Source organism: Lithobates pipiens, unplaced genomic scaffold (genome assembly GCF_037356315.1).
Source record: "Lithobates pipiens isolate NorthernLeopardFrog02 unplaced genomic scaffold, aLitPip1_a1.2 Scaffold_18, whole genome shotgun sequence".
NCBI classification, from domain to species: Eukaryota; Metazoa; Chordata; class Amphibia; order Anura; family Ranidae; genus Lithobates; species Lithobates pipiens.
In genome coordinates, this window is record NW_027507758.1 from 345,255,511 (window position 1) to 345,270,916 (window position 15,406).

The window sequence follows — 15,406 nt, forward strand, 5'->3', positions numbered from 1 at the left end:
GCCATGGCACGTCACTTCCGGGTGGGGGAATTCAAACCAGACTTCTTGATTTGATTTCATGCCTTTTATGCTTTTTAACAATGTAAGTGCAATTTTAATTGTTTCTTAATACAAGTCAAATATACTACACTATGAGAGATTCCTTTACATCTCCACCATGCAAATGAAGCAAATTTAGTATCTTTTAAAGGCACAGGAGCACTTTGCAGGAGATGTCTTTATCCAGCCAGTGGCTTAGGACCTCAATAGTGGACCAAGTACATGTTATACATCTGGGATACACTTACTTTATGCAAGTTTGACCTTCTTTGAGAAAAGAGGTCATATATTTATGGTGAGAGCAGATTTTTTCTATCTGGAAGAAGTGAAAGAGCACTGTTTGTCTTTTGGGTGTCACTTCTCTTTCAAGACATGACTATCAGCATTTTGTCACTTTATATTGATTTGCAGCAAGAACTTTGAGAAGACTTTGAAAAGAAAATGACTTGATTCCTCCATCCGATTTTCCAACAGGCTGGATATACACAAGTCAATAGATAGATTGACTTGTGTACAGACAGCCTGCCCATACATGGATTGAAATTTGCCCGGTCCCTGCTGAGCATGTTTAAGAGGGGATAACAATTCAATGTATTTACTTTTGTATGACAGGTATAGAATTCTTTAAATTAAACTCTCATTTACATAGCATATTTAAAAACCGGAACTTACTGTACTTACAGGCGGTCCTGGAGGTCCAGGTTTCCCTGGTGGACCTTCATTGCCCTAGGAAAAAAAAGAATGTACAGATTTGTTTTATGAGTTTATTTTACTTGTTACTATACATTGTTACCATGTAAAAAAAAAAAAAAAAAATTACAAACATGGACGTTCTTAAAAGAAACATTTTAAATAATTTCCCTTTTTGGAAAAAAAATCCTGTGTTTGCCTTGTTAAAAAACTCACTGGGGTGACTGCTGTATCCCAAGTTTGCTCCTTCAAGCTCACTTTGTCGTATACACCACTGGTGGCACTAGAGACAACAACTGACTGTATCCACACAAGTTGGTGTTGATTTACTAAAGGCAAATAGGCAGCTCACAGTGCAAATGAATTTACACACATTTGCTTGGTGAATGTGGTGAAAATTCACTTTGCAAAGAATACCCAATCACATGAAAGGAAAATAAAAGAAACAGTTCTGCTTGCAGATGATTGGATGATGGAATGCAACAGAGTTTCATCTCTGCTAGGGTGGTTATCTATAACAATCAGTTCCACTTTAGCTTTGGTGACCTGTTTGATTACTTTTGGCACCATTCAAAGTAGAGGTAAAAGCATATCTCTGTGTCCCGGAACATGGGGTGCAGGCTTATCCTAATACCAATCCAGGGGGTTAGTAACTTTAAAGAATAAAGGATTGCTGCTACTCCTCACCAGTCCAGGTGAATCAATCATAAAGTTCTGCCTCAGCTTACACGCCTCTACCACACCATACACTCTGATGCATTTCACCACTTCCACTGGGGCTTAGTCATAGAGTCTAACTATTTGCTTGGGTGGGTTGGGAGTAGCAGTGATCCTTTATTCTTTACATATACTAACCCACATTAGCTTTTATTGTGTAAACTGTCAGCTATTCATTGTTGTCAATCATCAGTAAATTTACAGACAGTTTGTAAAAATCTGTGATTGTTTACAACTATCTGTAAATATTAGGGGCTGATAATTTCTCGTGCTGTGTTGACTTTTTAAATTTAAACCAGGCAAACTACTTGCTATGGGTATTGTCAGTGTTTCCATATTGTGTTTATACTGTTTAAATAATTATTTGATAGTCTTCGTTTTAACAAGAGTTCTGTCATTTTTTAAGGTTACCAGTAAACATTTGCTCAGTTAGTAAATTGTCCACATTTTGCCAGTAAAAAAATACTGAGGGAGGTGGACAACACTGATCTCTGCATCAACGCCACTTGGGCTGCTACAGGGTCTGTCAGTTTGAACAAAAAAAAAATCCCCTGTGTCTGTACCCAGCTAAAGGGAAAGACCCAACTTTTCCCAATATGAGGAAAGGCTATAAATATGGTCCTTTTTGTATAGCCAAATCGGTTAATACAGTATTACAAGATAAACAACATTATACAGTACATATACATAGACATAATTAATAAGGGTTAGAAAAACTAAATGTTGGCCTTGTATGTTGCAGTCATATACAGTATTATACAAACATTTAAACAAACACAAACAGAGCATTAAATATATCCCTTTTTACATATATATATATATATATATATATATATATATATGTTTGGCAATATAAGTCACTGTCCATGTTTATACTTAATACTAATATATTTGGTTAAATATTCTTTATTTGGTACGTTTTCCAAAACCAACATGATTTGTAAATATTATACAGTTTAATAAAAATAAGTGGAAAAAAAAACAACGCGAACTAAAAGCATATGGTTAACATTTGGCTAACACTATATATATTAGTATGACCGACTATTAGTTTTTTTTTTAACCTTAAGTGTTATAGCTTTTTCATTTTTATAGTATTTTACCAAATGCTTATACCTTTTCTCCTTTTGGCCCTGAAGTTCCATGATGTCCAGGGCGCCCAAACTGGCCCTGAAAAAAATAAAGTGCATTTGGTTTGTAAACAGTAAAAATCTTCGAACAATGCATTTGCTTTGAGAAGTTGTACTTTCGAGGTCAGCCTAAACTCAATTAAGTCTTCCAAGAAGCATCTTCTCTTTCTGACTGATAAAACAGCTGCATCCTACTGATAAGGAACACAAACTGAAAGGATACAATGTTGCTAGTGGTTGCTTTTTCACCTTGGCAGATCATATGTAAAGACCCTACCTGGTGTATGTTGATACAGTGAGACATTCATTTTGCTGCTCCAATTGAAACATGCATATCATTATGAAAATACTTTGCATAAACATGAGAAAGTCATTTTTAATATTTACAGTGAACTAAAATAGTAAATATATAATAGTAATATATATATATAAAGTTATTTTCTGTATGCAATCCAGCACACTTTTAAAACGGCAGTAATATAATTTAGAACTTTTCATACAAGTTTTTCTTTTTACTGCCATGGATACGATTTACAGAATAGATATATTTTGATAAATCGAATTCCAACCATTTTTGCAGATCAAGCAAAGGAAAAAAAATATGGAATCACTCAATTCTGAGGAAAATATTATGGAATCACCATGTACTTTGCAGTTCTAAAACAACATTTGCATCAGATTACATCCTGAAAAATGTTGTCATCATCACCAATCATCCTTTCAATTGATAGGATAAGAAAAGTGTTCAACATCTCAATATAAACATGCGAAAACTTGTGCAAAGCCAAACGAAAACCATCATAAACACCTAAACAGAAAAAAACAAGGTTACATTGGGCTAAAGAAAAGCAATCATGGACTGTGGATGACTGGATGAAAGTGATATTCACTGATGAATTACAAATCTGCATTGGGCAGGGTGATGATGCTAGAACTTTTGTTTGGGTTTGTTCCAATGAAATGTATGAAGACGACTGTCTGAAGAAAACATGCAAATTACCACAATCATTGATGATATGAGATTGCATGTCAGGTAAAGGTACAGGTGAGATGACAGTAATTACATTTTCAATAAATGCACAAGTTTATATTTAGATTTTGGACACTTTTCTTATCCCATCAATTGAAAGGATGTTTGGTGATGATGACATTATTTTTCAGGATGTAATCTGATGTAGATGTTTGTTTTATAACTGCAAAGTATACGGTAATATTTTCCTCAGAATTGAGCGATTCCATATTTTTCCCCCAGGCTTGATCTGCAAAAACAGTTGCATTTGACTACAGTTTTCTTTTTTCATTTTTTTAAGTGTTTCTTAACCAGTTGCCGACCGCCGCACGCCGATGTACGTCGGTACAATGGCACGGGCAGGCATAAGGACATACATGTACGTCCCTTGCCTCCCGCGGGTCGGGGGCCCGATCGGGCCCCCGCCCGGTGCCTGCGGCGGTCGGTATTCGTACGGGAGCGATCCCGGACGAGGGGACGGCCATTCATTCATGGCCACCCCCTCGCGATCGCTCCCGACGAATAGAAATCCCCGGTGACATCACTTCCTCTCCTGTAATGTAAACACAGGAGAGGAAGTGATGTATTCTCTCCTCCGTGTCGGTATTTTTCGTTCCGACACGGAGGAGAGCGGATCAGTAAGTTGCACCAACACTCTACACACACAGTAGAACATGCCAGGCACACTCACACCCCCCCTTTACCCCCCGATCACCCCCCCAATTACCCCTGCCCCCCAGTCACAGTGACACCAATGTCATTTTTTTTTTTTTATTTTTTTTTTTTGCATTGGTGTCATTTGTGACTGTAATAACTGTTAGGGCAGTTAGAGTTAGCCCCCTTTAGTTCTAATGTACCCCCCTAACCCCCCCAATAAAGGTTTAACCCCGTGATCACCCCCCGTCGCCAGTGTCACTAAGGCTGGGTTCACATTGCAGCGGTTTATGAGAACGAATGTGATTCGCACCGCACTGCAGTGCAAATCACATCCGATCTCTGTGCGATTCGAGTTCAGCCATTCGCCGCACCCGCCGCACCCGCCGCACCCGCCGCAAATTCGCACGGGACCCTTTTTTTGGCCCGCAGCAGAATCGGATCGCATGGGTGTTCACACCATGCGATCCGAGTTTGCAGATCGCACTGCGATATGCGAACTGATCTGGGGGTGTCAGTAACATTTCACTGACACTCCCAGCAGTTCGCATAGGGCAGTGTGAACTGCCGCCGGGAGGCATGCGATGCGGGAACCCGCCGCGGATTCGCGGCGTTTCCGCATCGCTCCAGTGTGAACCCAGCCTAATAAGCGATCATTTTTCTGATCGCCGTATTAGTGTCACAGGTGACGCTAGTTAGGCAGGTAGGTATTTAGGTTCGCCGCAGCTTTTTATAGCGCCAGGGACCCCCATATACTACCGCATAAAGCCCCCTGATTGCCCCCTAGTTAACCCTTTCACCAGTGATCACCATATAACTGTTACAGGTGACGCTGGTTGGTTAGTTATTTTTTTATAGTTTCAGGGCACCCGCCATTTATTACCTAATAAAGGTTTAACCCCCTGATCACCCGGCGGGTGTCATTTGTGACTAATAACTGTTAGGGCAGTTAGGGTTAGCCCCCTTTAGTTCTAAGGTACCCCCCTAACCCCCCCAATAAAGGTTTAACCCCGTGATCACCCCCCGTCGCCAGTGTCACTAAGGCTGGGTTCACATTGCAGCGGTTTATGAGAACAGATGTGATTCGCACCGCACTGCAGTGCAAATCACATCCGATCTCTGTGCGATTCGAGTTCAGCCATTCGCCGCACCCGCCGCACCCGCCGCAAATTCGCACGGGACCCTTTTTTTGGCCCGCAGCAGAATCGGATCGCATGGGTGTTCACACCATGCGATCCGAATTTGCAGATCGCACTGCGATATGCGAACTGATCTGGGGGTGTCAGTAACATTTCACTGACACTCCCAGCAGTTCGCATAGGGCAGTGTGAACTGCCGCCGGGAGGCATGCGATGCGGGAACCCGCCGCGCATTCGTGGCGTTCCCGCATCGCTCCAGTGTGAACCGAGCCTAATAAGCGATCGTTTTTCTGATCGCTGTATTAGTGTCACAGGTGACGCTAGTTAGGCAGGTAGGTATTTAGGTTCGCTGCAGCTTTTTATAGCGCCAGGGACCCCCATATACTACCGCATAAAGCCCCCTAATTGCCCCCTAGTTAACCCTTTCACCAGTGATCACCATATAACTGTTACAGGTGACGCTGGTTGGTTAGTTATTTTTTTATAGTTTCAGGGCACCCGCCATTTATTACCTAGTCTCACTAGTGTACCCCTAAATTTAGGGGTGTCTACTTTCCAAAATGGGGTCATTTGGGGGGGGTTTGTGCCATCTTGGCATTTTATGGCCTTCAAAACTGTAACGCCCTTAGAAAGCCTGAAGGCGGTGCTTGGTTTTCGGGGCCCCGTACGCGGCTAGGCTCCCAAAAAGTCCCACATATGTGGTATCCCCATACTCAGGAGAAGCAGCAGAATTTATTTTGGGGTGTCATTTCACATATGCCCATGGCATGCGTGAGCAATATATCATTTAGTGACAACTTTGTGAAAAAAAAAAAAAAAAAAAAAAAGTTTGTAATTTTCCCGCAACTTGTGGCAAAATATAAAATATTCCATGGACTCAACATGCCTCTCAGCAAATAGCTTGGGGTGTCTACTTTCTAAAATGGGGTCATTTGTGGGGGTTTTGTGCCATCTTGGCATTTTATGGCCTTCAAAACTGTAATAGGTAGTGAGAAGTGAACTCAAAAATTTACGCCCTTAGAAAGCCTGAAGGCGGTGCTTGGTTTTCGGGGCCCCGTACGCGGCTAGGCTCCCAAAAAGTCCCACATATGTGGTATCCTCGTACTCAGGAGAAGCAGCAGAATTTATTTTGGGGTGTCATTTCACATATGCCCATGGCATGCATGAGCAATATATCATTTAGTGACAACTTTGTTAAAAAAAAAAAAAAAAAAAAAGTTTGTAATTTTCCCGCAACTTGTGGCAAAATATAAAATATTCCATGAACTCAACATGCCTCTCAGCAAATAGCTTGGGGTGTCTACTTTCTAAAATGGGGTCATTTGTGGGGGTTTTGTGCCATCTTGGCATTTTATGGCCTTCAAAACTGTAATAGGTAGTGAGAAGTCACTGTGGTCAGACAGTTGGAATGTTAAATGAAAATAGTTTTGAGTTATGTCTGTGATTCGTTTTTTTTCTACACAATGAAACAATTGAAGCTGAGCCATGATACAGTGGTCAGAATACGTGTCTGCGTCATCCGCAGTTCTCCTCTCTCCTTTGTGCCTGTCTTCATCTCCCCACTCCTCCCCTCCCTCTCGCTCTCAACACCATAGTCAGGAGTGAGAAAACAATCTCTAATGCCCCGTACACACGATCAGAAAATCGCACGGAAAATACCGCTTTCTAAGCAATCGTACGATAATCGGATGGTTAGTACAGAGCTTTCGAGAGCCGATCAGGACAGTTCATCTGATATTATTCTATCGGACATGCACAGAAATTTTTTTTGTACGATGCCAGATCGTACGATTTTCGTTTAATCAGTACAGCTATCGTTCGAAAATGCATTACAAATGCATTACAACACATGACATCACTTCCGAATTTTTTTTCTGTCGTGCAGGAATTTTCGTGACTTTAGTATACTCATCAGATTCGATCTGAGATTAGCATGCAATAAAGAACGGACGATCATTCGTCCAATAATCTCATCATGTGTATGAGGCATTACACTCCCAGCCTTGCCCCGTCCCTCTCCCCTCTCCTCTCATACAGACTTCATACAATCGGCGCTGCAAAGCCTCAGTGTTCAAAATCACAGATTCCTTTTCTGACGTATCTTGTATATGTCAGAAGGAATCTGGGCCCCTCAAGCAGAGAAGATGGGACACTAGACCAGGATTACAGAATACAGAATATAGAATACAGAATACTTTATTAATCCCAAAGGGAAATTGGGAAATTGTTATGACACAGACACACTTAACAAAGACAACACAAGATCACAACAATAGACTAAACAAGATGCAAAAACACAACAAAATGACCAATAACCGCCATTAACACCACACAATAAATAACATAGTTACATAGTTATATAGTAGGTGAGGTCGAAAAAGACACAAGTCCATCGAGTCCAACCTATGTGTGTGATTATGTGTCAGTATTACATTGTATACCCCTGTATGTTGTGGTTGTTCAGGTGCTTATCTAATAGTTTCTTGAAACTATCAATGCCCCCCGCTGAGACCACCACCTGTGGAAGGGAATGCCACATCCTTGTCGCTCTTACAGTAAAGAGCCCTCTACATAATTTAAGGTTAAACCTCTTTTCACAGATTAAAATAGCAGGCAAACTCCCAAATACAAATAATACACCACTTTCTCTAACACCACCCCAGATAATTACCAACACAATACCAACATACTATAAAAACAACCCAAAATCCTGATCATAAACAACCAGAATTAAATGAAAAAGATATAATAACAGTATTTGCAGTTGAAAAAAAAAAAATTACACATGCTGCACTGCTTAGGGAAGCAAGTAATGTGTGGCAAATCAATTTGGGACAGTTGTGTTAACAACCTCTTTAAAGTGATTATAAAGACAGACGTTTTTTTATCTTAATGCATTCTATGCATTAAGATAAAAACCTTCGGTGTGCAGCAGCCCCCCTAATACTTACCTGAGCTCCCTCAGCGATGTTGGAGGAGTCCAGGCACACTGGGTTTAAAGAACGCTGCTTCTACAGGAGTTTTGCATTATTTTCTCTTGCCTCTTAAAACAGCTCAATGTTATCATGTGTTTCCATGCACATAAGGGGGTTTAAAGGCATATTTCAAGAGCAGAGTTTAGAGGCGGAACAAAACACCAAAGTGTGTACATTAATTCGAGCGAAAAATGAACACAGGGGAATGTTTTGGAAAAAAACACTTATTGATTAAACAATGCCCATAAACCCTGCTAAACTCTTGTGCAATATGAAAAGTAGAGTCACACTTAGTTGAAGAATCTGAAAGCTTTACTTTACCCAACTGAGTTTGAAGTATACAAGAATGTACACCTTACCATTTTAATGGTGCTTCATTAAATAAAAATGGACATTTCTTGAAGGAAAGAAACATAATTTGCAAACTAAATAAATTGAGACTAGACTTTGTTTAATCAATCAATCATCCAATCAATATATCTAGCATTAAATCACTATGTGCCATTTTTATAAAAAAATGTACTCTCTAGGACTGACATGAGCCCTACAACAGCATAACGTCAAGTGCACTTCTTGGGAATTGTCAAACTCCTTAATAAGGTAAAAAAAAAAATTGACAGGGGTTTAACCCTCCCCTGCTCATATCCCAAATGGGGAAAAAAGTTTGTCTTTAGATATATACGGTACCTAAATAAAATGACAAGATATCCCGCTGATACATGCAAACATCACATTAGTAAGTCGATGTCATTTTATTGTGCTACTCTGTGCTTAATTAATTTTTTCCTTTGTTAACATACTCAGTGTGGTTTGCCATGATACATACCAGCTTCAATACTTTTCCATTAGTGATGTAAAGAAAAAAAGAAGCAAACATTTTTATGCCGGAGGCAGTGGTGGTGCATCCGTAAGGGCAAACGGCACTGACCCCTCTCTCCAGCCACCCCCTCTATCATCAATAGATAGATTCATACATTGCATTGCATTGCATAAATCTATCCATGACCTCCGCTGCCACCCCTAATTCAGGAGCCCCTCCCCTTTTCGGGCACCGGGTGCCTTAATTACTGTGGCGGGGTTGTTTTTGAAGCCCCTGATTAGAGCCATAGGCTCTATATATATGATGCAAGGGAAGCTATTGGCGACTGGCTATTGAACTTCCTTTTTTAGTCCTGTCTTACATCATCATGTTCAAAACGAATGGACTTTTGAATGGACTTAGTCCATTCATGTGGGGCAAAGTCCGTTCGTTCAGAAGTCCATCGGAACTCCACTGAAAAGTCAGTCAGGAAGACCGTCGGACCTAATCTGCCGGAAAGTGCGGTCATGTGTACGCGGCATTACTGGTCACCTGATGGCTGAAATGATAGGCGCTGTGATTGTATGTCTATCAGGCGTCTAATCATAGGAGAGGACAGGAGAAGAAGAAATCGAGCAGGTTGCTAGCCACCCAACGCTGTCACCCGCTGCCCCACTGAGACAGGCTAAGTGCCAGGCAGACTGCAGGTGGGGGGGTCGCAGTGGCAGAATTCGATGGGCACAGTGGGAGCATTTAATGGGGCACAGTGGGAGCATTTGATGGTACAGTGGGAGTGTTTGATGGCACAGTGGCAGCATTTGATGGGCACAGCGGCAGCGTTCATTGGCACAGTGGCGGCATTTGAGGGGCACAGTGGCGACATTTGATGGGCACAGTGGCATCGTTTGATGGGCACAGTGGCTGCGTTTGATGGGCACAGTGGCTGCATTTGGTGGTACAGTGAGGCTGCTATTGATTTTTTTTTCAGAATTTTTTTGTTTTTTTGCGCCCACCCAAAAATGTTTTAGCACCAGCCGCCACTGACTGGAGGAAAATATTTAATGGGCAAACATTGCCATCCTTTCTCATTTAATGCTAGTTTTCCAGAGTGAAAGATCCATCCAGTGGATGCTAGATCTATTTTCTTTTTTTATAGCTATAGGTTCATTTTAGTGGTGTAACTTAAATTAAAATTGAAAGAATTAGTTCACCTTTATGTAAGACTCTTCAGTCACACTACATCACAGCAGCTCGCTATCTAAATCAGATCTTACAATCATACCTCACCTTTGGTAACATACCTGTTACACCTCTCCTCTGGTAACATACTGCCACTGTTTACATGTCCCCATCCTGTCTTCTTATAGCCATTAGGACAAGCTCCCCCAGTGCTACAGGAGGGTGCACCATCCTTTTCCCAAAGGACAGACACTGCACATGTGGGACAGTTTTGTAGCGCTAGGGGGCACTTATCCTAATGGCTGCTCCATCCCTGTAGGAAAACTGGACAGAGACATGTAAAGCAGTAGCAGTTTTTCTGACAGGCTTTTGCCATTTTGGATAGAGAATGAAAGGGTTAGCACCTCTGACAAGTTTTTATTAGTAGATATAAAATAGGGGAGAGCTGTAAACCAAATCAAATACTTAGAAAACTATATACTCACATTATGGGAAACATTAAAGTATAGTAAGACCCCATTGACACTGTGCCGCCACCAGCGTCAGCGGTAAAGTGACACTAAAAACTTTAGCGTCGCTTTACTGTCGTTTTAGCTGCATCATGTTAAAACCTCCCCACTAGCAGCCAAAAATGGGTTAAATCCACCCACAAAAAACACCACCGCAGCTGTGTTTTGATGGTGGTATGACAGCGCTGCTCCATTGATTTCAATGGAAAGGAGTGGTGGAGGTACAGTGAGTTCAACGCTCCTTCACCGCTCCAAAGGAGCAGCTGGCAGGACTTTTTCTGATGCCCTGCCAGTGCAACGCTCCAGCGTGAAAGCCCTCAAAGCAAACAAAATGCAAATATTTGATTTGACCTTAAAAGTATTGCAAATTGAAATGTTTCAAGGAAGAAGAGTTACAATAAAGAAAAAATACCAACTGTATAGTATACTGTATATCTGCTCTGCAGATCGATAAAATGTATTTGGGTTATGGCAGAATGGTGTTACATAAAGTATATAGAGTAACTCCACTTTTGTGAGAAAAAAAATCATTCTCCTCTTGTTGATCTGTGTACATTGCAATGATTTTAACAAACTTTGTTGCAGATTCCTACCTTTGGTATTCTGAAGGAATAACTGTTTGTCTGTGTCTATGTGTGAAGTGAATCTGTATGGGAGTGGTTTTATAATTACCAGTCAGCTGCTAGACCTGCAGGGCTCTAATAAGGAATTTGGCACAGTCTGCATCCCTTTAGACGCTATTTCCCTTAGAGGGTGTCTGACCAAAAATGAAATTATTTTGCTGCAGGGGATGCCAACATCATATTTGTATCTTAATGCAAACGTCTAGGAAAATCTGTAAACCAATCACACAAGCAGGAAATTACATTTCTGGGGGGCGTTATGCACACATTCTGTGTACACAATGTCTCCAGGTAGCCATATTGCGTTGCAGTTTACAGAAAATTACAGCACTGAAGATTGAAAAAGAAGTTTAGTAACATTCAATTACAATTTGACTTGTGCCACAATTGTATACGCTATATTATTATTATTTTTTTATTTGCTAATTCTTTTTCTCATGAAAATGAAGTAATAAGTTGCACTAGACCCCATTGCTTCAAGTTACAATCTGCTTAAGTGTTAAGCTCATGCACATGGATGTAAGTAGAGATGTATGGCCATACAGAATAAAACACTTCTGTGTTTACATCACCCAGGAGCCCCAGCTGTGCTATATTTCTGCCTATATTATATACACAGTGCCCCTGTAATCTCAAATAAATGGTGGTGCTTGCAATTACAGTATATGCTCATTGAGAATTGTGAATTTTGGGAAAATACATCCATGCACATGTAAACAAGAGCAACAATTACACAAGCTTACAGGAGCACAGCTGGGGCTCCTGACCTTCTAAACACAGGTATATTTTCTGCTGTATGGCCATACTCATGTATTTATGTCCATATTCATGAGCCCTAAAAGGAATTAAAAATGCAGGGACGATTTAAACGTGGGGAATCAAGCTTGGCGACATAAATACATGCCTACTACTCCCAAGATGTCATGTATTTAACATGAAATAGCTTTTTAGATTTGTACATCTTGACGTAGTCATCTAAATGTTCACCCCAATAGTCCTTCAGAGTCTCCCAAAAGTGCCCATTCTGAAGAAAACATGTAAAACACAACTAGTAACTGCCTAGAAAATGAATGCTCTAGACCTACTTAGTTCTAGCAGATGTTGAACAATTTTATTGTTTCTTGGAATAAATGTAACCTTCCCACTGGCACCTTTTAAAACAAAGGCCTTGAGGAGAAAACATATCAAGACACAGGCAGCGCCATAGCATTAAAGGAGCAGATTTATCACTGGCATCTTATTATTAGAATTAAACACATTAAAAAGGAAATTAATTAGTATTTGCTTTAATAAAATAATGTAAAAATTGTTCAGAAAAGTGCCAAGTTAATTATCAGCACCCATTGATCATTTGGTTTACATTTGATTTTCATCCACCCTTGAAATAGTAACGCAGACGTTTCACAGTGAGCTTTTTAAATGCATTTGACACTATGGCCTACAATTATCAAAGGATGAATTAAAGCTAGCTCTATATTACTTTTTTTATTTTTAACTGTAAAGACACCAGAAATATATGCACAGACTTATACTGGCCAACAGCACGGCAAAATCGAAGGCAGTTATAAAGCAACTGAGTTGATTGGATCCAGATTTGATGTGCATTGACAGCAGTTCGTATTCAAATTTTAGGATTTCCTTTGTCACGGTTTTCTGGGTGTCTATTCAGCATATACATTTTCAATGTAATAACAATGATGTTACAGTCTCAATAGTTATTGTTTGCTGTGACAATGCTATTTTGCTGTGGGAATATTTGGGTTTAGATTTAAATTAGTTTTTATGTTTTTGTATACTTTTTTTTTTTTCAAACAAAAATTAAACATTAAACTTGAAAAATATATATAAATGTATTTTTTTTTTTTTAGATATATAGAGCTGTCTTTTGATGGTATACATTTGTATTATTTGCTATATACAGGAAAGTAGACTAACATTTTTAAAAATAAATACTTCCCTAACACTTTCTGTTATGAAACATATGAAATAAATGGTCTTTCTTTAATAATATAAACCAAAGCATATTCTATCAGGGAAGGGGGTATACTTACGCATTAACAGACAAGAGGGGGTATATAAATGATTTGGGTGATTAATACTCACATGTAAAGGCAGGAGGGGGTATATAGATATAGATTCTATAAGGGTGTGATATTTACACATAAACAAGCAGAATGGGCTGTATATAGATTGTGTAGGGGTAAATATTCTTTTAATTTAGAAAAATGCTAATTATTTGTTTTAGCAAACTAAATGTCTTTAAATTGTGGTTTACATCTATATTAAATTGTTACTAAACCCAGGAGCCTGCACTCTCTATATCTGGTCTCCCACAGTACACAAAACTTGAAAATTCAATTATTTTAGTAAATATAAACTGATAAATACCTTTTCTCATCAAGTATATAGCAGTCCAGCGACTTCTATCAGTGTCAAGCACAGCACTGGTTAAAGCTTGTAGGAGCAGTTTTTATTCTCCCCTGACTGTTCTATGAGGCCGCATGACCCCTGAACCTCTGTCTGGGCAGTGCTGATTTGCCCTGTGCTGATCACATGCACTCTCTCTAGTAATACACATCAAACTGAGCATGTGCAGAGCCCCCAAGGCTCTCTACTATCAGGAGATGGTTTGGGGGCTCTGGGAGGGGAGGATCAGAGAACACACAATAAAATAGCCTTTTTACACAATGCGCATGATTAACCCCTTAGGTTCCACAGTTGGTAAAACAAGCATGCTATACAACGGGGGTCGGCAACCCATGGGCTGAACTCGGCCCACCACAGATAGACGTCCGGTCTGTCAGTGCTTAATTCATAATACCCCATGCTTCTGAAGAGAGGTGAAGCAATATATAGTACTCAGTCCTGGTATTCCTCACAATACAATAGGCAGCTGCTTTCAATTAAAAGAAGAGTTAATATCAAGGATTACTCTAGCAGCACTCTATCACTTCATATAACATTTAGGTACCATACCACCACCCCCAGTGATAGTCATGTGCTTAAAAAGAGTACATAAATCAGATATTGGTAAAAAAGTCCATAAGTTGGTGCTTCTTATTCACTTGAAATGGTTATTATCAACATAATGTGCATAAAGTGAGACATGCTCCCCTCTTATCACTGCACTCACCACATAACATTGTCTCTCCTTTTACAGATTGGCACAAAACACCTGTTAATTCAACCACAGTGAAGATAAAGCCTCTGCTCCTCAACTGTGAATGTGAATGTAGCCCAAAACAGCTACGGCTGTGTTCTCTCATTTTAATAACCCAAAATGCCTTTACAATCACAATTAGCCTAAAGTAATTTCTGAACAATTCTGAGAAGCCTTCAATGTACTTTTAAAATGCTTGTTAAAATATGGTTCAATATCTACCTAAATTATGTCTACCAAGAACCAGGATATGATAGGTAAAAAAATTTACTTTTTTGCAAAAATGTACGCAATATGTTATATTTATTATATACAAATGAAACAACACGCACACTGGATAATATGTTACTTATAATTCTATAGGTCTACTACTTACACTTGACATATACTGTATGTCATACAAATGCTATTTAAATGATTACACATGTATTCTGAAAATTATCATAAATTCTACTATATAATACTTTTCATTTGTGATGTAGCCATGCTACATTTATATTTCATGTAAGTCTGGGTTACATGACTTACAATCTTTCTTACTAACCATGCTAATAATAAAACACTTTAAAATCAGTCTATAGCTGTGTAAAATGAAATCTTTAATTAGAAGTACTGAATATAACTGTTGTACCTTGTTTGATTTACAATTGTATGGTGCTGTGGGAAATGTAAGCATTTTATATACAATACAATTAAAAACTATAACTCACAGAAAAGATTGATTATATCCCAGTTCCCAGTCATATTTCATCACTCTGCATCTGTGATTCTAAGCTGTTAGGG

General features: G+C 39.5%; 1 protein-coding gene across 3 annotated transcripts in view; it reads right to left on the reverse strand.

The window, feature by feature from the left end:
* Positions 1-15,406, reverse strand: part of COL19A1 (collagen type XIX alpha 1 chain) — a 1,105,372-nt gene that overhangs the window by 248,240 nt on the left and 841,726 nt on the right. For 2 of the 3 annotated variants that reach the window (XM_077487415.1, XM_077487417.1), the window contains exons 37-38: positions 2,563-2,616; positions 712-765 (exon numbers count right to left, since the gene is read on the reverse strand). In XM_077487415.1, the coding sequence (XP_077343541.1) occupies positions 712-765; positions 2,563-2,616 (108 nt within the window). The remainder of the gene's footprint in view (positions 1-711; positions 766-2,562; positions 2,617-15,406) is intronic. The other variant, XM_077487416.1, reaches the window with a different exon arrangement.